Source organism: Argentina anserina, chromosome 2 (assembly GCF_933775445.1).
Source record: "Argentina anserina chromosome 2, drPotAnse1.1, whole genome shotgun sequence".
NCBI lineage: Eukaryota > Viridiplantae > Streptophyta > Magnoliopsida > Rosales > Rosaceae > Argentina > Argentina anserina.
The window spans coordinates 26001067-26025804 of NC_065873.1; the positions used below are offsets into that span (position 1 = coordinate 26001067).

At 36.9% G+C, this 24738-nt stretch overlaps 3 protein-coding genes and 1 pseudogene across 3 annotated transcripts; 3 read left to right on the forward strand and 1 right to left on the reverse strand.

The window, feature by feature from the left end:
* Positions 1-1437: 1437 nt before the first annotated feature.
* LOC126784232 (uncharacterized) lies at positions 1438-2180 on the forward strand. Its single transcript, XM_050509713.1, has one exon. It carries the CDS (start codon positions 1526-1528, stop codon positions 2024-2026), a length of 501 nt encoding a protein of 166 aa, XP_050365670.1. The 5' UTR covers positions 1438-1525; the 3' UTR covers positions 2027-2180.
* A 1874-nt stretch (positions 2181-4054) lies between these two features.
* Positions 4055-7525, forward strand: LOC126785050 (peptidyl-prolyl cis-trans isomerase FKBP62-like; annotated as a pseudogene).
* Positions 7526-7855: 330 nt separating this feature from the next.
* Positions 7856-10445, forward strand: LOC126784260 (serine carboxypeptidase-like 7). The gene is given in 16 exon segments (XM_050509738.1): positions 7856-7989; positions 8133-8194; positions 8197-8261; positions 8365-8445; positions 8541-8666; positions 8754-8856; positions 8945-8982; positions 9079-9180; positions 9267-9359; positions 9456-9614; positions 9726-9797; positions 9856-9944; positions 9946-9986; positions 10048-10159; positions 10259-10272; positions 10330-10445. Coding segments are annotated over 16 exon segments (1407 nt in total).
* A 188-nt stretch (positions 10446-10633) lies between these two features.
* Positions 10634-23505, reverse strand: LOC126785049 (calcium-transporting ATPase 3, endoplasmic reticulum-type). Its single transcript, XM_050510627.1, has 34 exons — positions 23383-23505; positions 23205-23255; positions 23071-23104; positions 22763-22780; positions 22233-22369; positions 21981-22055; positions 21541-21586; positions 21336-21395; positions 21141-21221; positions 20923-21008; positions 20668-20769; positions 20267-20320; positions 19886-19987; positions 19431-19489; positions 18646-18790; positions 17864-17971; positions 17348-17500; positions 17147-17251; positions 16440-16636; positions 16085-16196; positions 15823-15921; positions 15585-15730; positions 15389-15446; positions 14895-14987; positions 14304-14354; positions 14066-14197; positions 13841-13942; positions 13595-13649; positions 12896-12981; positions 12415-12563; positions 11962-12067; positions 11808-11861; positions 11222-11270; positions 10634-11088 (listed from the first exon to the last, which is right to left on the reverse strand). Exons 1-34 carry the CDS (start codon positions 23413-23415, stop codon positions 11021-11023), a joined length of 3006 nt encoding a protein of 1001 aa, XP_050366584.1. The 5' UTR covers positions 23416-23505; the 3' UTR covers positions 10634-11020.
* Positions 23506-24738: the final 1233 nt, after the last annotated feature.

Sequence of the window (24738 nt, forward strand, 5' to 3'; positions counted from 1 at the left end):
TATTGTGTAAGTAGAAAACGATCGATAGGGGATCAAGAGCGATCAAAATCTAACTCGTTTTACATGTCTGGACTTTAGAGTTTAGACGCATTATAGTTAAACTTGCTAACACATTATTGTATTACTAAATCAGTCAAAGCCATTAGTAAAAACAGTAACTCAGCAGCAAGTGATAACAAATTAACAGTTGCTACAGTTGACTGATGAGTAGATTCAATTAGAATTCATCCTTCGTTTTATCTGATTAGATACATGATTCTCATGACAAGCTAGTCCCTTTGACAAGAAAGAGGGCACTAGAAGTTGTTGGATTTGAACCCTGACCATACGAGCCACCAGACGACTCGTCAAATGGATGAGATCGACCGCCACTGAAGGTAAATAAAATTCAGGTCATAAGTGGAATATTCACACACTTATCGTTAGTCAGCTTAAACTGTGTTTTCAATTTTGGCCTACTTTATTAATTCTTAATCAAAGCTTGATTTTTAGCACACCCTCAGACCTCAGTCACCTCACCCCTGGACCCCGGTGATGTTCTTATCTCATCCGGCCTTTGTTTAATCCTGTGGGTTTTGAAAAGTCTAAATCCGCCACCAAGTTGTTCATACTTTACTCAACTATGTTGTCTCTTGGTCCCTATAATCAAAACCATGTGCCATAAACATTTGAAATAAACCCACAAGTTATAGTATTCAAAATTTTATACTCACATGTTTCAAAATCCATAATTTTCATGAGCTATATTATATCAAGGTTATATCAATCAGTTATATAGGCTTACATACTAATTTGATTAATTTAGATTTATTATATTTGATTTCATAAATTAGTGATTGGGACACTATACATATACATTGTGAAAATTAATGGAGTTGGATATGACCCCATGTTATTATATATATTGTCACGTTAATAACTATCTAGTCATGCATGTATATATGTTAGAATTTATTTATTGATGAGATTAGGGTGATACATATATAAGAATGAATATTTGTTAATTAAAATTTAATAATTAAGTGACTTTGAATAAATGACCGAGCCAGTTCTTAGCGCCTTTATGTTAAGCGTGTCTTTTTTCTATTTTATTACCCAAAATGTGTAACATAGTGTATCACGCAATCGGTAACACTACATTAAGATAATAAACATACAATTTAGAAAATTGATGGAACCTACGACTCTGTCAATTAAAATTTCTTTAATTAAGAATACAGAAGGTATTAACAACACAAACAACTTTTTTGGAAACTAATACGAAAATAATCAGAAAACTAATTAAACTCTAGCTAGTAATTAATTGATATCTTATTTCATACGGTAGCTAGTCACGAACCTACCTTCAGTAATGGTAAACTTGTCTGACCAAAACAGAATTCTTAGAAGACAAATATGAGCATTCTCATTTTAGAACATTGAGATTTGAGAGAGCCACTATATATAATGCCTCACGCCTTCTCTTCTTCTTCCTCACCAAAGACTACCCAAATTCATTTTTCCAAAACAAGAAAGAGAGACCAAGATGAGAAGCACCAAGCAGGCGCACAACCAGAGCCGATTCCTCAGAATTATCACAGTCCCCATCAGAGCACTTGGCAAGGCCAAGGACTTTTACGTCAGAAGCATGACGGACGTCGGCGACAAGTTCAGCTACGGAGGTAGCACCATGTCCGGCCCCGGCGGGCAATTCTCCAATGGTTTACCCAAAAGCTTTAGCACGAGATCATCATCGAGGACCACCCAGGGCACCGATGACTTCTCCGAGCTGGTGAGGGCTGCGTCGGCCAGGAGCTACGGGACTCGTATCGACGTGGACAAGTTACTTCAGGAGCAGCTGAAGAGGTCGGCGACGACGACGGCGATGGGGTCGAGGCAAGTGTTGCCCAAGTGTGGCAGCGTGGCCATGGGAAGAATTGACGAGGATGCTCCTTGTGATTTCGAGGAGGAAGGTGATGTCAAGAAGGACTTGTATCCCAGAAGCAGAAGCTATGCCGTCGGAAAGAGAAGCATTGCGTTTGTTTAGTTATCGTTTTCAAAACTCTGTTAGTCTCTGCAACTCTGCAAGTGTTGTTATTAGTTCAGCTAGATTGGTTCTCTGTGATTGAAATTTTCAAAGTGCTGTACATATAAGGTTTCTAATATTTGAGAAATGGCATGGCCGGAGTGATTTGTTTTTATCGGTGTCGCTTATTTTCTGGGGAGTTTAATTATATAAATTAGTAACACCATGAACAAGTTTGTTGCAGATACAAGCAAAAGTACATGTTGAATACAAAAAAAAAACAAATAAATTCATGTCATGTGTATTCTAATAATCTAATGGCTTTGATTTCAATCATGGAGGCTAAAAAACCCTGTTTGGAAGTTGACGTTTCATATATTATCATGAAACTGGGTCTGTTAATTTTTATTGTGGGATGAGTACAGAGTACTGGATTCTTCTATCTTTCAATTTGTTACGCTTAGCATTTTAAAAGGGTGAGGATAAGAACAGCTGCCTAATGAAATGATAACAGAATGGTGGTGGTATTTCTAATATGCTTCGTAAGGTAATTGGTGCCGAAACATGGTTATGTTCCCCTAGTTGTCAATATATGAATTTATCTTCAAGTTCCCACTGCTAGCATGAGCCTCATTTGGAATACTTAACTAATGCTGGTATATATGCTGCTTTTCTCTCGAGTGTTAGAGATTGAAAATGAAATGATTAGTAGCACTTGGTAGTGAACCAGATCCAAGAACATGCAAACTCATATATACTGATTAATAGATTCAATATTAATTATTTATTTTCACAAATCGTTGTTCGATATGTGTTAGAAAACATAAGTGCTCGCTAAAATTAAATAACAAATTACTCAAAAATACCGGATAATAATTTAGTTTAAAAATAACTAACTATTTAATTTAATAAAATAAATATAGACTAAAATTTATAAATAAAAATCAAATGATGTCAAGTTGTCACATGTCATAAAATATTTTACTTTTTATCATTCTTTGACCCATAGTATTTGCTAATATCAATAGAAATGTTATCTGCTACTGTCGATTATAAAAATTAACTGCTACTGTCGGCTATAAAAACTAACTACTACTGTCGAGTTAAAAACTAGTTGATACCGTCGACTTAGAAGGTACATGCTACTGTCAACTTGGAATGTACATGTTACTATTGCTGCTACTGTCGACTGAGAAACTAACTGCTACAACAGGCGAGTAAAATTCAAAATTTCAAAATTTCTCAAAATATATGTAATATGGTACTTAAATGAAAGCCCATGACATAAAAAATAACTTTATATATTGGCTCACTTCTAAATTGCCGGTGCTTTGGCCGGAAAACTTAAATTTGCCGGAAAAAAAACTAAAAAATGAGGAGAGAGAAATTTATTAAATCTAGGAGTGACATTTGGTAATTTTCACGAAAATAAGGATATTTTGGATATTTTTACATTAATTAATTAATTAGTTTTGTTTTACTAATTTTTTTTATTTTAACTTATGTCATAATTTATATAAGAAATATGAAAAATGAGTTTTTAATTAATTTTTAAATGGGATCTAAACTAATTTATTCATATATGCACCTTACTTAAGTATGATAGTGAAACATAACCATGATATGTATCTAAACTAGTTTTGATATCACAACATTGGTTGTATGTTCAATTGAATCTACAAAATGGTGTTGCCTCCAATGCATGTAGATTAGTTATGTAATTAAGAGCGGGCCAGCTATAGTTTATCTTACTTTGGCAGAAGTTTGGCCGTAGTCCCCCACCAAAATTAATGGTCGATCTGGAGCTTTCTTGTGCTGTCCATTTTTGAAGTCAATAACCCCTCACGTGCCAAACTTTGAAGTTTGAACAAACCAATACAAATCTATGGGCACGACAAAATAAACTCATATAATTCATGCAACCAAAAACAAAAGGATGAAATTTATGGGCCTCAACCCGCAAGTTTGGGTCCCACTGTCGACCTGGTGCCGGAAATGACCAAACCACCCTTCCAGTTGCCAACGGAATCAGAATCTACCAACCAACTTTCCCGTCCCGCCACATAATCTCACCACCCAAAAAAGAAAGCAGAGCCTCCGTGCCACCGCCGCTCTTGGTTTCACGATGGCCGTGGAAGACAAAGCCACTGACGTGTCAGCCATCGAAGGAGAGGACGACCTCGACGAGGAGCCCGGCGAGGTGATCGAATCGGCGCCGCCTCTCAAAGTCGGCGAGGAGAGAGAATTCGCCACCTACGGCCTCAAGAAGAAGCTCCTCAAGTCCGGTACCGGCTTGGAAAGCCCCGAGTTCGGCGACGAAGCCACCGGTGAGTCCTAATTGCTGACCTAGACGACCTCACTATGTAAATTTCACTTTACTGTTTAATTTACTAGAGTAGTGAGATTTGACTGTGGAAATTTGAATCCTCAGTGCACTATGTTGGAGCTCTGATTGATGGAACCAAGTTCGAGTCTACTAGAGAGAGGGAGGAGGCGGTGAGGGTTAAGATCGGTGAGGGTGAAGTGGTGAAGGGGATGGAGCATGGCTTGGTTACTATGAAGAAGGGGGAGATTGCGTTGTTTACCGTGCCTGCTGAGCTGGCTTACGGTGTTGGTGGCCTTGGCGGCGATGTGCCGCCGAATGCGGCTGTGCAGTTTGAAGTTGAGCTGATTTCGTGGATTAGGGTGGTGGATTTGAGCAAAGATGGTGGGATTGTGAAGAAGATTTTGGAGAAGGGGAAGAGGAGTGAGAGTCCTGGTGATTTGGATCAAGTTCTTGGTACTCTGATGACTCATTATGTAATCATTTTGATGATATTTCTTGTGCATTAGATTTTTTTAGTAGATGTGAGTTTTGTCAAGCTCAATTGCAATGGCGAAAGTGCTGTTTTAAACTGTAGAGCAACTGATGTATGAGAATTTTATTGTTGTTTTATGCAGTCAAGTATCGCGCAGCGTTGGCTGATGGCGCTGTTGTTGCAGAAACACCAGAAGAAGGAATTGAATTCTACGTAAAAGATGGTATTTTTCCTCTGTTGGTTTAATCTGGTGTTTTGTATGTTATTGTTTGAAAGTCAGAATGATTCAATTGGCATTGTGCTACTCATGCGATAATTTAGTAATGTGAAGTCTTGCTCTTCAGGTCATTTTTGTCCAGCATTGCCAAAATCTATCAGGACAATGAAAAGGGGAGAGAAGGCCAGGTTAATTGTTCAACCACAATGTATGTGATCACATTCTGATCATGTTTTGCATTACCAGTCTTAGCAAAAATGAGACAAATGTGCTAACGCAGATTGTTGTATATAAAATTGCAGATGCCTTCAGGAGGGAAGGGAGGGATGCAAACAATGGGTTTCAGGCTATCCCTCCAGCTTCTGTGCTGAACATTGATATTGAATTGGTGTCTTTCAAGCCTGTAATTGATGTTACTGGTGACGGCAAGGTATTAAAGAAAATTTTGAAAGAAGGGGAGAGTACAACCAGCGCTCATGAGGGTGCAACTGTGACTGGTAAGTCGATTGCAATACATACTTTTAGCAGTACTACCACATGTTTGAGTAAAGAAATTCTGTATAACTGGAAAATGCCAAAGTCGGAAGTTTGGACGTTTAAACACATAATAAATTCTTGACATTACATGATGCTACTTGTTACTTTATTTATACTCTTCAACTGCTGCAGTTAGTTATATAGCTAGGCTTGAAGATGGAACTGCATTTGAGAAGAGAGGAAGAGATGGGGTGCAGACTTTGAAGTTTATCACAGATGAAGGTCAGTTAATCGAAAATTATTATGGATCATCTTATGTTTACTTGCATCAAAAGGAAGCTCAAAAGTAGTTCTGCTAATTTTGCATTTTACTGTCTGTAGAACAAGTGATTGCTGGTTTTGACCGAGCAGCTGCTACGATGAAAAAGGGAGAGCAGGCAATTGTGACTATACACCCTGATTTTGGATTTGGAAGTGTTGCAGCAAGGAGGGACCTGGCTGTAGTTCCACCATTTTCAAGCTTACTTTTTGAGGTTGAAATGCTAGATTTCATTAAGGTACATACATTTTCATGTATTTGCCAATTTGAGGGTTTGAAATGAAGATGGGTAAGGTCGGTTTTTTGACATCATATGTATGTATAAGATGTACCAAAAACAATATACACCAACAGTATGAACTCTGCATTTTTATATATTTGTAGTAGCTCACGGTAGATGTTTTACCTGATCTGTAATATTGAAGCAAATGCTATGTATACTTCTGTAGTGGTTGCTTATATTCATGATGATACTTTTATACCTTAGTGTCATTATTTCCTGTTATTTTGATGATCAGGAAAGAGAACCATGGGAATTGAGCAATCATGAGAAAATTGAGGCAGCAGGAAGGAAGAAAGAGGAAGGCAACCTCCTCTTTAAAGAGGGGAAGTACCATCGTGCAGGAAAGAAATACGATAAGGTGATTTGGAGAAGGTCTTATTGTAATAATATTACTAATATAACTTTAGACTAATTTGAGGATTAACTTCCAACACATTTATTTCTCTTTCGCAGGCTGCTGATTATGTCAGTGAAGATGTTATCTTTGGGGATGATGAGTTAAAGCTAGCTAAACCATTAAGAGTGTCTTGCTGGTTGAATGGTGCAGAAACTAAATGACTTTCAGGAAGCAGTACAACTATGTTCAAAGGTAATGACTGCAGAACGAAGTTTCCGGTTCTAATGTTCATGGGGTTTCATGATTGATGATAGGCCAGACCTCATCATATAACCTAACTCGTGATATTCTACAGGTTCTAGACGTTGAATTTCACAATATAAAAGCGTTGTACAGACGGGCACAAGCACATATGGAAATTTCAGATTTGTTCTCGGCCGAAATAGACATTAAAAAAGCTCTGGAGATTGATCCCCAGAACAGGTAAGTTAAAAGCTAATTTTGTTAACAGTTTTCTTTCTAAGGCGTTCTTGATAATCTGTTTAAAGCTCTACACACAGCATGCTTGATAATGTTTGCCATTCTCCAGGGAGATCAAGTTGCTTGAGAAGAAACTGAAACAACTTGAAGCTGAAAGCAATGAGAGGGATGCGAAGCTCTACACAAACATCTTTGCAAAGGTAAAAGGTTGTTTTTGTTTATTTTATCTCATCGTCCCTTAAAAGTCCAGTCCAGTGACTTGGCCATCAACATTCATCTTGACTGAGCTTAGCTTTACTTGAATGGTTGCAGAAATTGAAAGTTGAGAAAGTGGAGAACGAGAAACAAAACGATGCTGTGGTGATGGAAATAGCTGCTGCTAATACTCTGGCTGCTCCGGAAAGTTCAGTGAATGGTGGTTCTTGTCAAAATATCCCATCGTCATTAGACATGTAGATCAATTTCTGCACATGAGTGGAGTGATTGCAAACAACATACCTCCTTAATTGCACCGCTTGTATAGGAAGGCAAACAACGTACCAACTAATGTAATTGGTCCTTGACTAGCTTGCTTATGTTCATGTATTTTACAATACAGTTAATTTTGGACCTTTCTTCCCAAACATTTGGACAATCTTCCCAAACACATCAAAAATACAAAACATGTCATGTGGCCAATAGTCAAGCTCTTTGACAGTTTGACAACAACATCATCATCTGCATGTATGGAATTGCATTCACATCCGCATTTATTTACGCAAGTATTCACAAGATGACCGCATGTTCCCTTCTTCTCGTCTTCGTATCGTCTTATCCCTACTAGTCCAGCGGTCCAGCCCGTATTCAACAATATGAATAGAGCCGTATAAGGTAATGTTTAAACAGACAAATGACTAGTGCCAAAGATAGAAATGGCAACGCCAAGTCGCCAAGTTCTATATGCCATCATGTGCTGGCCCTAGTCCAAGTTTTAGTACTTGCTTCACAGCTGCTTGCACTCTCGATCAGAGCTCCCAGCTGGTTAAGTTTCTTCCTGGACTCGAAGGACCTCTACCTTTTGTACTTGAAACTGGGTATGTCAATATATATACGCCAACTGATATCTCATACCACCCTTTAGTTTTCAAGTTCTTAAACTTCTCATGCATAGACTGAGACGTATACGAACAAGTATGATGTAGATATACCGACATTCAACGAGCTCAAGTGTTTGCAGGTACATTGGAGTCGGGGAATCAGAGGAGGTTCAGTTATTCTACTACTTCGTCAAATCGAAAAGGACCCCCTAATGCTTTGGCTTACTGGTGGTCCGGGTTGCTCTGTCGTCACTGCCCTTTTCTTTGAAACCTAACCATATGAGTTGCATGTTTAATATGTCGGAAATGGAGCTTAAATCACACCAATCATTAACCTCTCTCTCTCTCTCTCTCTCTCTCTCTCTGTGTTGTGCAGGTCCTTTAAAGTTTAATGTAGAGCAGTACAATGGGAGTTTACCTACATTAGTGCTAAATCCACACTCTTGGACAACGGTACTGAACTGAATGAAATTCAGCCAAATCAAACTCAAGTATAGTTTCATTTCAAACAGCATTATAAGTTTGGATAGTGTTTGATTGAAGGATAGGCATCTAGCATAATATTCATAGATACCCCCGTGGGCACAGGATTTTCGTATGCAAGAACAACTTCATCTGCTTCTCAGCCAGGGGATTTGGAACAAGTGCAACATGCCCTTCAGTTTTTAAGGAAGGTAGGGAAACTTTCATACATATAGTTGCTTGTATCATTAGTTTATGTTTTATAAATTTCACTTCTTATGAATCATTGCACTCTGTAGTGGCTGGTTGACCACCCAAGTTTTATGTCAAATCCTGTCTACATTGGAGGGGCTTCATATTCTGGAATTCCTGTCCCTGTTCTTGCTGACCAAATCGCAAATGGTTCGTATGCATATCAAAGGGAAATTTTACATGTTCAAATCAAAATTATGATAAATGGCTCCTCATTATGCACCATTTGGTAATGCAGGCAATGAAGCAGGTGTCAGGCCCATAATAAATCTTCAGGTTTAAGACTATAAGCACTACTAGAGAATATCCTATACATTTTTGTTTTGTTTTCCTTATGTAAAGATCAGTTGAATGGTTTTCCATACTATACAGGGCTACATACTAGGGAACCCAGTAACAGTGCGACAAGATGAACTCAATTCAGAAATATTATTTGCTCATGGAATGGGACTTATTTCTGATTAACTGTACCAGGTGATATGATATCATACTCCCTCAAGTTAACTAAAAGCAAGAATATTAGAACAAAATCTAATTAGTTATACTTCACTTTTGTTCAGTCCTTGACAAGAAGTTGCAAAGGTGAATATCAAAATGTTGATCCTAGTAATGTTGAGTGTGTACGTGTGAAACATGTACAGGCTTATGATGAGGTTGGCAACCCTGACTGACACTAAGTCCTTACTTCTCACTTCTTGAAGTTAATATAGGTGTTTTCATATGTTTCATCTACTACATGCATGCTGCAGTGTACTTCAGAAATCAATTTTGCACACATTTTGGAACGCCATTGCGACGGTCTTATCTCCCCAAAGCTGCAAACCATGCTTGGTAAAAGAAGAGTTCTCAATGACAACAACGACATGCACCACCATTTCAGATCACCTCTTCCTGCATTAGGCTGTCGCGTTCCATCCTCTATCTACTAGTTAGTTTTATGATAAGCTATTCATATGTTTTTAGACTCCGGTAGCTGAGTGAGTACCTTTGGTTTTTCCTTTTGCTTTCCTGTGTCATAGACTAATGGATATTTGCTTTCTCACTATTGGGCCAACGATCCTTTTGTCCACAAAGTTCTTAACATACGGAAGGTACGAGTTCTTTGATGTTCAGTAGATTGGAAATGGGAGAATTTAGACAGAGATGGAGGATCACATAAAATTTGTCATGCAGCGAAGCATAGGGGTTTGGCAGCGATGCGACTATGAAATGCCTTATGTTGCAGACCTTCGCGGCAACAACCTTCAGTACCAAAGGATATCCTTCTTTGATATACAGGTGCATTTATATCAGCATAACCTGATTAACCTCTATGTCAGCAATGACGTTTATTTCTTACAGTACTTAATGATATGTTGGTGCCATTTTTGGCTACACAAGCATGGATAAGACTTACGAATTACAACATTGTTGATGACTGGAGACCATGGTTTGTCCATGACCAAATTGCAGGGTATATTTTTGCCTCAAATTTAATACTCAGCTTCCAATTACATTTGTGTTCGAGCTTAATTTTTAATAATGGGACCTGGATGTTTACATTGGGACGTAGTTACATAAGGACTTGTGCGAATCGGATGACATTTGCTAATCTTTGTTTCATCTCTCGACAGTTTCATTCAGATTCTAATGATCTTTGTTACTTATGAACGCAGGGAGCAGGACACACAGCTCCAGAGTACAAGGGAGAAGAGTGTTTTAATATGTTTACAAGGTGGATATTTGGGGAACCATTGTAATGGATCTGCTATAAATCTCCCATACCAACCTCGTTTTGGTCTGACAGCCTTTACATCATTCTCCATGGAGCTCAGCTTAGTGATAGTGTGATATCACTGTAAAATGAACCTGGCAAAGTTGATCCACGTCTCATATGCAAATCTTTTGGTTCTAATTTCTGAAGTACACAAGTGACAACAGTGAAGAGTAGCATACCAGCAAAATTTACTTTTCATCAATTTTAACTACACAATGTGGAGTTCCTGAATAAATCTTAGACGACTAACTACCCTGGGGTAAAGACACGAGGATCAGTAGGCTATTTTTTGCCAGCCAATGACTTTTCGGCCAGTCATTGGTTTACAACATAGCTTTCGGAAGTGCCAAGTGTGTGTGACTGTGTCAGTGCTTATATGATATACAAGATCTGATACAGATAACTTGTGCAAGGTTACTCTTCTTATATTGGGGAAGCATATGAATACGTGAGTCACCTTGACAACTGTGTGGTTCCTTCGATCTGTCGAAGAAGTTTTTGGGGTGTATTTTTCCAGTATAGAAGGTGTACTCAAAACTTTGTCAAAAAAAGCATCATCTACTTATCATGCAAGTCCTTTCTTGGCAGTCGATCACGCCTCCTTAAATGGAAATTTAACCTCACACCTGCAATAACCATTAAAATTTATAAGAAGACTCGGGGTAGAAGTTTATAGGTTATGACAAAGAGACAAAGGGGAGACTAGTGAACTTTGATTGTTGCAAAAGGACAGAGTAGTGAAAATGGATGATTATTTACCACCGGAACTTCTTGAGAAGAACTTTAGCACTTCATCGATGATAATAACCTACATCAAATAAGAAGTGAAGGCTTGAGTGCTGATAAAGACATCTGCTATGTACAGTCACAACTCAAAACTCATCAATCCTTGAATAGATAACTAGTGAATCATTACAAGAAAGATTAACACATTCAGATTTTCCATCATGCTTCATGTGCAATTAGAGACAAACTCTCACTGCTTTTAAAAACAAGTTGGATCACATTCCCCCCTTTCTTCCCTTTTAAACCAAATCCATGTTTGATACAATCTCAATATGCTTAAGACCAGTAAATTATTAGTCTTCCTAGTAAAACACGACTATTCTCAGACCTAGTTTGGGGCTTTGGGCTTCCGTTAACCATGGCAAGGAGCAGAGCTATAATTATAGTGCGTGCATGATATAGGCCATCATTATCAAAGGTTACTATGATATCTCAATATCTGGCATAAAGATATTTTCCAGATTTATAAACTAATAGTTCAAGTCATCTAGTTAATAACAAACCCATAAAAGGAAAGAGAAACCAAAAAATAGGACCCCCTGAAAAGTAAACTACTTACTGGAAATGATAGGTACAGCACAACAGTCCACTCGGCCCAAGATAATGGCGTTACCTGCAGCACAAAATATTATGGGGTCATACATTTATATTTATTTGCAACAAATGACAAAAGAAATTGTCTGTCATATGCAAAGGTATGGGAAATAACTTACGGAGAAAAGAACTGAGAGGGGATGCACGTATAATATTAGTACGTGAAGGATCATTGTAATGATTATTGAACCAACAAGCCATAAGTTACTCCAGGGAGGGATAACACTGAAACACACATTATGTCAGATGCTAAAGCAAATCTACCTTCCAAATTCACAAAATCAATTGGTTTGTATATAACTATATATGATTGCAAGACAAAAGGTTCTGGATTCAAAAAAAAAAGGAACTTTTTAGAAATTTCCAAAAGCAAACAAGTTTTGCCAAGTCTCTTTGATATAAAAAAAGGCTACTAAAGAAAAATTATCCCAAAATTCAAAACTCCCGCATTTTTTTAACATTAGAAAATAGTCAGGACTAGAATAATTTAGACTTTTACGAAGGTGATTTTTTTAAAAAAATTCAAATTATAAGACCTTACAATTTGGGTCCAGAGCAATTTAAATACTTACAGAAGCGATTGGTTTTCACTGAGATTATTCAAAGCATTGAACATTTCAACAACCACAAGAACAGTCATGGAGACAGTTGATGGATGGCGATCATCAAATATACTGCACGGATAAGTCGTCTCCCTTGTGCCACATGTGTCAAAATTAATCTGATAGAAAAAACACAAATGAAGACCAAAATATGTAAATATACTTGTGGAGTAATACAAACTAAAGAAACAAGTAATCAATCTAACGAGCTCCCTGTTTTCTGTTGCTCTTCAGTAAAGGGACCAACACTAGTTTTGAGAAAATTGAAATTTCAAATGAAAAACTGTAAAATCTACATTAGTTCAGCCCAATGCATGAGGCATCATAGCTTATTTTCTCATCCCTCCATGAGAACACAAAAAACTAAGCCCAAATACTGATGTTCAGAGTGTAACACTGACAGCCTGGAAACCAGTATACACAATCAAGTCATACAGGGTTATAATCTTACCAGTTCAGTATATGGCAGTTTAGGACCGGTATCAGAGTAAAGAAACCACCAAATAAACCCCGCAACTGTGGCAAGCCCGACATAAGCTGCAATGCGTACAATTAGTTATTAGTTAAATTGCAAGATGTATGAATGTCATTTACAGTAAACTGAAACCATGCAGTGAACAAAAAAAGCCTATAACAAGTAAAAGCATCCTAATAAAAGTTCATAGAGAATAAATTGAAATTTAGAAGCTCAAGTCAAGATGGCTTGCAGATAAATTTATAACTGCCATGTTTGGGTGTTAAATCCTAGCTACTAGCCTTTAATCTGGGCAGTGCACCAAAGAAATATGAAATACAAGACCCAAAACACAAGCCAGTTATAATTTGCATCAATTCAGAAGCCAATTCAACTGTGAGAAATGTGGGGAAAGAAAGTATATATATTGAGTAACCGATAGTAATTTTCTGTTAATATGTTGAATTATGCACGTGACAATTGCAGAATTCTAATGTCCCAGACTATGTACTCTTCAACAATTTGTTAAAAACCTTGGAGAAATGTGAGTTAATGTTTAGCCGTTAGGTGACAAAATGTAGAAGAGAAATATAATACTGCTTTAAACTTTCTAAAAGCCATAAAATAATTATTGATACTGAAAGGGCATCCAATAAAAACAAAGCAACATATGCATCAGGTAATTACTGTGCATACCTCCAATCACCAAATAACGAAAAAACAACCATCCACTAACAACTGCTTCGCTAACCTGCCAAAATAATACTAAAAGTGACTAAACAATATCACCAGATAAAAAAACACCCACCGGAACAAACAACAAGATTCAATTTATCTAAATGCTTTCCAATCCATCAAATATTAAAGTCCAAGAAAAATAAGATTACCAAATTAAAGCAATGCCAAGTGTCAGAAAAATAAGATCCTCAATTAAAGCAATACCTTACGAGGTTTAGCCTTCATCACATCAGAATCTTGCTTATTAAAACCAATAGCTGTAGCAGGCAACCCATCAGTAACTAGGTTGACCCAGAGCAGCTGGACCTGAAACATGTTTCATGTTTTCATACATATGAAAATCAAAAGTAGATCGCCTGCTAAAATGTAGAAGAAACAGGAAAGAGTTGGAAAATGGAACATCAAAATCTGTACGATAAATAAACTCACAGGGGCCAGTGTATCAGGTATACCAAGAACAGCTGCGACAAATATACAAACAACTTCACCAATATTCGAAGAGATCATATATCTGATGAATTGTTTTGTGTTATTGTAAATTGCCCTTCCCTCTGCAACAGCCTGCATTGAATAAAGTCAAATAACTTTCCTTTCAAGATTGCTTAAGAACGTGCTCGAAAAATAATACTTGCCAAGATTACAATGAAAATAAAATAGACATGCTTACCGCAACAATTGTAGCAAAATTGTCATCAGCCAAAACCATATCAGAAGCACTCTGAAAATTCAAGTATAACTATGATGAGGAAAGCGCAGACACAACATGAAGGTTGAGAAATGAGAATACCATAATTCCAAAAGCGGTCATTTCAGAAATACGTGCTTTATCAGCTCACTAGGAATACAAGCGACCACAAAATTAGGGTAGCCTTGCTTAGAACAAGGAGTATGAGGTTGGTTTTGGAATCCCATTGATAAAACCGTGTCCGTTTGTGTACTATATGGAAAGGGATTTTCATCGCATGGATTAAACTCTGAAACATCTTTTTCTCTTTTCTTTTTTTCTCTTTCAACATGTTAAGTTACGTCCTGAAATTGCTATCATTAATCCTAGATGATATGGAATTGAGCTAAACTATATGCAAGAGGCCACTCAGCAAATTTGATGGTAAATTATATTACATAGAAGCTACAGTTCAAAGACTGGTCATTGGTCATTATCATGATCTTAGGTTGGCACTCATCTATCGCGTCAATTATAAGCTTCTTACCAAAACAAGAAACCGATTTATTAGTTAAAAGTAATAGACATACATACCTTGGCAACAGCTGTTCCTGAACCCATGGCGATTCCAATATCTGCCTTCTTTAGTGCAGGTGCATCATTAACACCATCACCAGTCATTGCAACCTAAAAAGGAAACACACTGAGCAGCTTAAAATCTCAAGAAGATCTAAACACAAGCATTCACAACAAATATACATCAATGTAGGCACACAATAATAGAGATGAATACTCCTCTTTGGTGTCACATCAAATATCTATAGATGATTATTTGTAAATGCCACGAAAGCGTAATATGGTATATTTTCCCTGGCTACACTCCACAACTCTACTCACAAAACTTTTTCCATTTTTTCACACATGTTATTTTTGTCAAAAGAGGTGAACTTCTGGAGTCAGATATCTGACATCGATGGACTGTGATTTCATTGAAAGTGACCAATTTCGTTTAAGATATCAGGGACAAAGGCATGTATCCTGGCCTTACAAATATTTACTATCCAGTTTAAAGTTATAGACAGGTGTACCACTTCATTCTGGTGTTGTAACGCCTCAACCAGCATCCTCTTGTGAGAAGGCTCGACCCTGTTACAGATATCATGCATAGTTAATATCGCTGGAAAGCTGATTAAGATTAAAAAAACCACATGTTACATAAATAAAGTCCTAAACTTATATGAAAATGCTTGATACAAAACAGATGTACCCACAAGGCCACAATACCTGGTGAATAATGCCATCCGTTGCAATGCTATCGTTTTCTGCAAAGCAGGTAACTCTTCAAACTCAGCTGCGGTGTAAGAGTGCCCAGCAAGATCTACAAAGTGATCAAAAGCACCTATTTTGCGGCATAGGGATTCGGCCGTGGACTGAAATGGGATTTAGATCAGCAAGGCCATTCTAACTATCTAAGACATCTGCAAGTGGAAGTATACATCCATGCATTTAAGGACAGACTTACTTTGTTATCCCCAGTGACAACTATAACCCGTATGCCAGCAGTCATGCATGAAAGCATAGCTTTTTTCACTTCCTCTCTTGGTGGATCAAGCATTCCGACCTTCAAAAGAGACAAGAATATACAGCATCAATAAATATATGGTGGTGGCATGCAGAAAGGGGGATTGCCTGATCTTGCAAAATTTCAGTTACTAAGAACAATGTTAAGAACTTGGTACAGACACCAGATAACTCTGACATTCTATTTTGAAAAGAAAGCATACCAACCCAATGAATGTAAGATCATTCTCATCATTGTGGGAGAGAGTGGGTACATCCATGGGCATCCGCTTGAAAGCAAGAGCCAAGCATCTTAAGGTTTCTTTTCCTGCAAAACTGCCCCAAAGAAAGAAACCCTATATTTATATCATGAAATGCCAGTAGAAAAAATCAGACTAGTTTGACTGATATCAGCGTATTTTTTGTTCAATGCAGGAACAAACTTCTTTATAGCTCTAACCACTACTATTGTGAAATCAAAGTAACCCTCACCTGCGAAACCTTGATTCCAAGAAGTTAGAGTTATCAGCAATATTGTATTATGTACGGCATGAACAATGGGAAAAAATTAACCCTCACCTGTGAAACCTTGATTCCAACTCAGCTCGGATATTAGCAGTCAATGGTATAGTGGAGCCATCATTATTGCACAGAATATTTGTGCATCTAGAAATAATGCTCTCTGGAGCACCTTTGCAGAATATAATCTGCAATTGATCTCGGCTACAAAGGACACTCATCATTTTTCGATCACGAGTAAAATCTGCAACAGAAATCTATCAAAGTATATATTAATCACAAAGCAAACCAAACTTCAATGAAAAACAGCAATGTCAGGTCAGGATACATTCACAAGTAAAGCAGTCCAATTGCTTCAGAAGATTTAAGCAATTCTACAGTGATCTGACCCAAATTCACACAATTAGTAACCTAGTTCAATGTTTTTTGGTTTGGGCGGAATGAAATCATCTCAATATTTGACCACTCACCATGAATGAACATTCCCATATTAATAATCAAAGGAATTGAGTCATTCTCAAATAAAAAAATATCCATCTCAAAGTGGAAACTTCACTGTTTTGTAATCTCTAGGGCTAAACTCATAGAAATAATAAATGGTTTAGCAGCTAACAATCAGAAGACGGTCAATTCTTCATACAGCAAACCAGTAGTGCAGAAGAAATCCAGGCAGCAAGGAGAAGCAACATAATATTCCAATCTTTTAAGCTAGGTGAAAACTCAGCAGGCAAATCATTTAGGACAGGATTTGGGGTCAAAAGGCAAACCTTTTTAAAATGATTCTCCCAATAGTGGTTACAATATGATGCACGTTCATGCTTGCTTAACAAATTTAGAGATGATGGCATAGAATCATAGCCAGGAAGACCAATCTGCAAGAAGGGACAAAAATTAATCAATTGAATTGAAAGATATACTCATTAGCTGCTCCAGAGACTTTAGTAAACATTACAAGTACAGAAATGGACCTTCTCTGCAAGGACACGGAGAGCTACTTCAGTTGACTCGCCAATTTTTTCATAGCTCCCCTTGTCTGGATTATATTGCAAGACAGATTCATTGCAAAGGGCAGAAGACATTGCTATATGGAGAAGACAAGGCAATTGAGCTGGAAAATCAAGCTGCAAAATGGATCGATCAAACCATTTGGTACTATATAGAAAAACCCGAACAAAGTGCTAAAACTAGAGTTCATTTACAGAAACAAAAAATATTATGTCCATTAACTTTTCTGATTGAAACATAAGTAAATAATATGTTTTTCATTACAGGCAGCAATCACCAGTCACATGTTTTTAGAAGACGGCCAGTAAATTTTTACAAGAAATCAAATAAATTTCAGTATAAATCAAAGTTTTCAGAGTGCCATGGTCTCATGTGTAACCCATATGCTTTGCTTACCCATATTCAAAGAAAGTAAAAGAGAGCAAAATTTATACTCCATGTACTAGCTTCAGCCTTACAGAGCTTACAACTTCAACTACCTGATTGCCAACAGTGTCAAAAATAGTGCCTTCAGGTGCATATGTAGTACCGCTGACACTGTATTCTGAGATAACAGGAATGTGCTGTACAGTGTGAAGCACACAAACCTAGAGAGAAGAAAGTAGCAAGGGTGAAACTTCATTTAATGTTAATATCTGTTGGTCAAACTACTAAGGTCAGTTTTGTTGGGAAATTCTGGAATTAACAATCCAGGGTCTCAGACTCTCAGATAACGTTTCAAAATATTAGGCCCAAGCTATTGCATAATAAATATTTGTGAAACCTAGAGCAAAGTAAAGAAACTTTATAAGATTGTACTAGTGACGTGTAATAACAGATAGCATTTCACAAATCAAATGACTTCAAGCATCAAGAGAGCCCAGGATCTCGTCCATGTAATGTATCTGTTAAAGTCCTAGTCCTTGATGGAATCAATAATATAGCATGCATGAGTGTATAGTGTGTTACTCGTCTGTTTGGATCAGCACATGAATGTGTGTAATCCACATACATGCATAATATATGAAAGAAGACTATTCAGGAAAAATAAAGACACCTCAAAGCTCAATGTTACAGTATTATACATACAAAATCAATCAGGTATGACAAACATGCAAATTAATTTTGTAATTTTGGCTTGTTGACTTCCATTCCAGAACTGGTCTTATAAGTACATTTTAGGACCCAACCCGAGAGAATACGTATCAGGATGTACAAGAAATTGAGGAAGGTAACTCACGATAATAGCAATTGTTTCATATGATGAGTTTGTGATAATCACCTTAGAGGCAGACATCATATTGGTAGTCAGAGTCCCAGTTTTGTCACTACAAATTACTGTAGTGCAGCCTAAGGTCTCAACTGATGGCAATGACCTTACAATGGCATTCAACCGAGCCATTCGTCTTGTCCCAAGAGCCAAACAACTAGAGCAACAACACAAATTAATCAGGGTGTAGAAAAGCATCAGTTTATGAGATATTGAAATTAGATATGAAAGATGACAAGCATAAGAGACTAGTATCATAACCAAACTTCAGGGAGGGATCCAATATAACGTTATGTAGTTTAAAATTCAATAGACGGCAGAAAAGTCAAGTGTCATAGTGTATATCATGCAAAATGTACACAACCTCAAAACCCAACACGGCAAGTATATGGCCAATATACAAGATCATTACAAGGGTATTTACGCATACATGGTAATACAACTTCAAAGACATTCCCCAATCTAACTTTATATGAATGATATCTTAAATAAGTTAAAAAGCTACTTCTATACTTCACCAATAAATGCATAAAACCATATTATCATGGGAAGGTTTCAAGAGCCTTCTACACATAATTATATCCTCATCATACAGATTGGTGCACCATTTTATGCTATAACATATTTCATCCGGCTACTTATCCCACGCTATTTGTTTATAGACAACGAAACAATCAAATCCATATTGAAGATATTTGTTTTCCAATTTAGTGCCTTTTCCAAGAACTATGTAGCTCACAATACCATAACTTCTTGTCACATTTTCTGTTCACCAAGTGATAAATTCAAGTACTTACGTTGTAACAACAGCTGGAAGGCCTTCAGGGATTGCTGCAACTGCAAGGGCAACTGCAATCTTGGTGCGAACAAGAAAATAATCAGGATAGGTGACACATATGCCATGCAAATAAAATATTGAGACAGAGATGTTCCAAGTTCCAACAAGTGAAGTAAAAGAAATAAATAGAACAAACAAAAGATGTCGTCTCTAAACTAGTCATACTTTAAACTACAACACTACATACACAAGATACTTATAAGACCCTAACATTATCAACAATGAGGCAGATCCACTGGAGGTAAATGCATGGGAATGAAATTGGGACGTTAAACAACAAACACATTGATATCCAGGATACCCACCCAATTTGAACAAAAATTTTCTGAACTATCACACACATTGACCATTGTTTATAGATGCTGCTCCCATTAAGCCAGTAAAAACTCCACTATGATATCAACGTGATAATACCTTAAAGTAATGAATCGCACCACGTAAGAATCCACCGTGAGCAGGGTCACGAAAGTGACCTATATTCACAATCCATACGAGGACACATATCCCAGCAATAACCTAACAATGCAATAAATGTTTAGAAATGCTTATAAAGTAAAGAGTTTAGCTGTGTGGCAAGTAACTATATGGATGTGGATGAATGATATAAAATTAATTTGTAAAGCAACAAATTACATATACACCAAAAATGGCAGAAGTCAAATATATTATCTGCTTGATATGATAGTTCATGAGGGCCCTGTCAAAGCAATATCTGGAAGCACAAGCATAATACTAACAATAACACAACCTTGTAGAAGAAATTTATTGTCCAAATTTAAAACTAAGAAAGTTTACCTTCGCCAAAAAGGTACCAAATTCGTCCAGCTTCTTCTTCAATGGTGTCACTTCCTGAAAACCCATCAAATACACATTGGTAATTCATGTACACAACAGAAATACATGAAAGATTCTTTAATTTGAATTTCCCCCTTGTCATATTTCTGAAAAAAATCATGGGTAATTCACACCAAAAAAAAAAACATAGGAATCTCAATGTTGTAAATAGAAGTGAGGATAGCCGTAAATATACTATCCAGGAACTCAAGATTTAAGCAATACGATTGAGAATTTGAGATACACAAAGGGATTGCCAGAATACAAAACATACAAGGGGCAAATTTAAAGCAAGAGAACAGGTTTCTGTGCACAGGTTTTTAAGATAAATTACCAAAGGAATCTGAATTTACAGTGCTTACATCTTCTGTTTGCAACATTGAGTCTCGTATGCCACCCATTGCAGTCTGACTTCCAACTCCCACTACAACAGCTCTAGCCCTACCAGCCACAACGACTGTACCCTGGGCATTAAGATATGCTTGAAATTGATCATTTCTTAGAAGTCTTAATTGCAGAAATTAAACACTTAACTATAAAGGGTCATCTCCCATTACACTAGAAGATCACCAGAAAACCATGATTTAAATTAGGCTTTGAGCAACATGATTTCGTACTGAGAAAAGAATATTTGTCTTGTCTTGATATACAGCATTTGTTGCAATGGTGGATTCAAGATCTTTCTCCACAGAGCAACTCTCACCTAACATCAACACACGAACAAAATTTCAGAAAAATTTGATCCACCAGGTGCCCAATCTTGATGCAAAAAACTGAAGGAGATAAAAATCAGATTTCAGATTTACTAAGTACTATATGCAGTAGGTCAAGCAACCTGTAAGAATTGCCTGATCAACACGTAATTGATTACTGAGCATCTCAATTGTTCTCATATCAGCTGGAATTTTGCATCCCACTACACAAATTACAAGGCATGAAACAAACAAGTCAGAATCAATGATCCACCTAAGGAACAACCTGGCTGCAGTCTATGACCAAACTAAATTTGGAAAGTACATGAGCAACTTACCAGCCACTTCAACTATATCCCCAGGGACGAGCTCTGTTGCTGGAAGTATTGAGAAGCAACCTGCCAGAGTTGCTTTTACATGAGTCTGAGTTAATTACAGATAACATAACTGTGATAAAATAAAAGCTTCAAAGAAGTTCAAATGGCATTGGTATAACAATACAAGTAACTCTAGCATAGGCATTTTCTTCTTAAAATGCTTTACCATTGCGCAGAACAGTGGCATTATCAGCTTGGTATGCACGTAGCTCCTACATAACAAACGTAAAACAAAGAACCAAAATGAGCTGAAACTAAATTAACTTATAAAATTCCCAACAACTACAGGAGAATTACATGTATAAATTCGTGTATTTTTTCTTTAACAATTCAAAACAAAAGAATAAGACCACAATGTGATTATGGATGAAAGACAAGTGTAATCTCAATATCAGAAAGCTGATAGGAGAAAATGTTTCAACAATTGCATTTTATCTGAGAAAATAAGTTATTTCCCATTCTAGACCACCATAGTTAAATTTTAAAACTGACCCACAAATCTTACCCTCACAAGTAAATATTCACAGATAAAGAAAGTATTGATAAACCTCTGATGATGTTTTCTTGTTGATCTGATATCAGAATAACTATAAATTCAAGATTTACCTCAAGAGCCTTTTCGGCATTAGTTTCTGTAATCACTCCTACTGCAGCATTTGCAGCCAATATCATTAGGATAACCTGTGAATGCAATGATTCAGAAACTGATAGAAAATAGGTGACATGAGAATTGGCACATGGAGCTTAAATTGCAAAGGTTACAGAGTATTAAAATTCAACAAAAAGACAGCATTGAAAATATAGAGACTTCATAACCAAACCAACAATATATTAGATATATTCATATAAACCACTTACAGAAGGTTCCAAAAATGCTGTCAATCCTGTATCTCCATTGATTAGAGCCAGAAAAAATGAAATGATTGCTGCAACGATCAATATCTTAACAAGCAAATCATCAAACTGTTTCAGGACCAGTTTCCAGAACGAAGCCCCTGCATATGAAATATACCTCTATTAGTAGATATGATATATAAGTAGTGGTACTGAATTGCAAAATGTACAGTTTTATCAGAATGTTGGATCAAACAACAAGAGATGGCTCCAGACTTCCAACAAAGCAACTAGAATGCAGACTCCTTAGTCGAGGAGACCAACTCATTAAATCTTTAGTTCCCATCAAACCCCCTATATCCATCCATCTCTTCGAAGATGACAACAATAGAAGTCTTTGTGGTTTCTAAAGATATGTATTAAACAATTATCCTTGGTACATTGCTATTTGGAGTATCAGGAAAGCTATCAACATCTGAGTTTTCCTACGAACTTGCTCTGTGGGAATTAAATAAATTAAACCAGAAAGGTAAACAAGCATATGATGTACTTACTTTTCTCTTCGGGAAGAACTGCGGACCGCGATCAAAGCATGCAACCAAATAGGAAATCGCCATTAGAATTAAAGCAATATAAGAACATAGCACCGCATTTCTACACCACCACTACATCAGCAAACAAACTCAATGATCTCACTTCATGTAGATCATTACGAAACTATAAGTAGCACCAAATTGTCAAAGAAGACGAGCATTTCATCAAAATCAAAGTCTAATTAATGCAGCGTAGCTCAAACGAGCTAGTTTGAGTGTTTGACAGATGCATAAACGAAAATGATGAACACTGAGAAGTGGAAACGCACCGTTTTGGCCATAGAGTCTAGCATGTTCCGAAACCTGCACAAAGAAAATAGCGATTCAAACACTGAGCATAAGTAGCTGAAATTAAACTAAGTGACGACGAAACTAGCTGAAGAAAAAGTGAGCTCCGCAATACCTGAGCATCAGTGAGACCTCTTTTCGGGTCCACGCCAAAGAAATCCAGCACCTAATCACCAAAACGATCAAGAACGAATCAACGACAGACGAGATGCTCGAATTCGGAGAGCGGTAAAAATCGATAGGCCAAATTACTGTTTTCCGGCGGGAAATGTGATAAGGAGGCGCGGATTTACCTCGGAGGCGGATCTGGCGTAGGCGTCCTCCATTGAGGAACGAACGGTTTGGATCAGAGCTTGGGGAACTCCTCCTCCTGCTTCTTCTTCTTCGCTCTTTGTTGTGTGCTCCTTTCAGACTACTATTTTGTGTGTATACATGTATAAGTTGGTGAGCGCTTTGGATTAAGATCTAAATCAAAGTGAGAATGAGGAAACGGAGTCACTATTACTGCTATGGAAGCAAGCACGGTCACGTTAGGCTGAAGTAACGCTCTGTCCGGCCCAAATATTAAGGGCGAAAAGGCCTTTTTCTAGCATCTTCTTTAATTTCGTAATGAATTATTGAATCTCATTTAATCAGACTAAATATTGATCATAAACTGCAATGGAAATTGAATAACCGAGTTACCAATTGCCTCATCATTCTTGGTAGAGGTAGCTTAATTTTCTAAATTTAAACGGGAAGAATCATAAATAAAAAATTTTTATACAATAATATGTAAATGTAAGTGACCTTCTTTTATCGCATTAAGTTGTTAATGATATTTGTTTAGTTCATAAAAAGTGGTCAATGCTTTGTGAAATGAAAAAATAATGACATGCTCGGTATGATTGATATATAGACATACGGTCAATGCCTAAGTACTGTGACTTTCGAATATAGGCAGATTATGCAAATTCATTAACTAACATACACCATCACTTGCATATATTCTAAGTATAATATGATAAATTTGCATAGCTGCTACTCCTGCTAGCACATGACATTTCCTCAAGCTTAGCTTGCATTGTAGCCCCTAAAACAGGGATCACATAACTTACCCCTTCACCTCCGCTACATACAACTTTTGTTGCATCCAACATCTCTCGTTTAACTCAATGCTAGGGTTGGGCATGGGGCGGGACGAGCTAGGATTCACCTAATTCAAGTCTCGTCCCGTAATTTAAAATAAGTGACGGGTCAGAATTATGTGTGTTATATAAGTGATTCCGCCACACCGGTATCTCATTCGGGATCATGACCAAAACGAGACTTGTCAAACAATGCAATAATTTTCTCATGATAAAAATAGATAATTAATCAATTACCATATCTATGTTACAAGTTTAATTTTACATGCTAATTAACTTTAGATCAATGACTATATTTCTTAATTAACAACGGTTTATTAATGCTTATAGAAGAAAATAAATTATTACGGGGTTGTAGTTATTGTTAACCTAATATTTCTTAATTAATTTAAAAGTTAAGATGAAACCACATTTTATGTATTAGTTATTTTAGTTTCATATTAATTTGGGATGGGATAAGATTGAATTGGTCTTATTAAGCTAATATCGATTTCATTCCGTTATTTCAAAATAGAATCGAGA

What these genes read in the sequence shown, in the direction of transcription:
- LOC126784232 (XM_050509713.1), top strand. Translation starts at nt 1,526, where the DNA reads ATGAGAAGCACCAAGCAGGCGCACAACCAGAGCCGATTCCTCAGAATT.
- LOC126785049 (XM_050510627.1), bottom strand. Translation starts at nt 23,415, where the DNA reads ATGGAGGACGCCTACGCCAGATCCGCCTCCGAG. An exon ending in TCCGTGTCCTTGCAGAGAAG is followed by an intron (nt 17,252 to 17,347) that starts GTCCATTTCTGT and finishes CCCTTCTTGCAG; the next exon opens with ATTGGTCTTCCTGGCTATGA. An exon ending in TACCTGATACACTGGCCCCT is followed by an intron (nt 13,943 to 14,065) that starts GTGAGTTTATTT and finishes AACATGTTTCAG; the next exon opens with GTCCAGCTGCTCTGGGTCAA.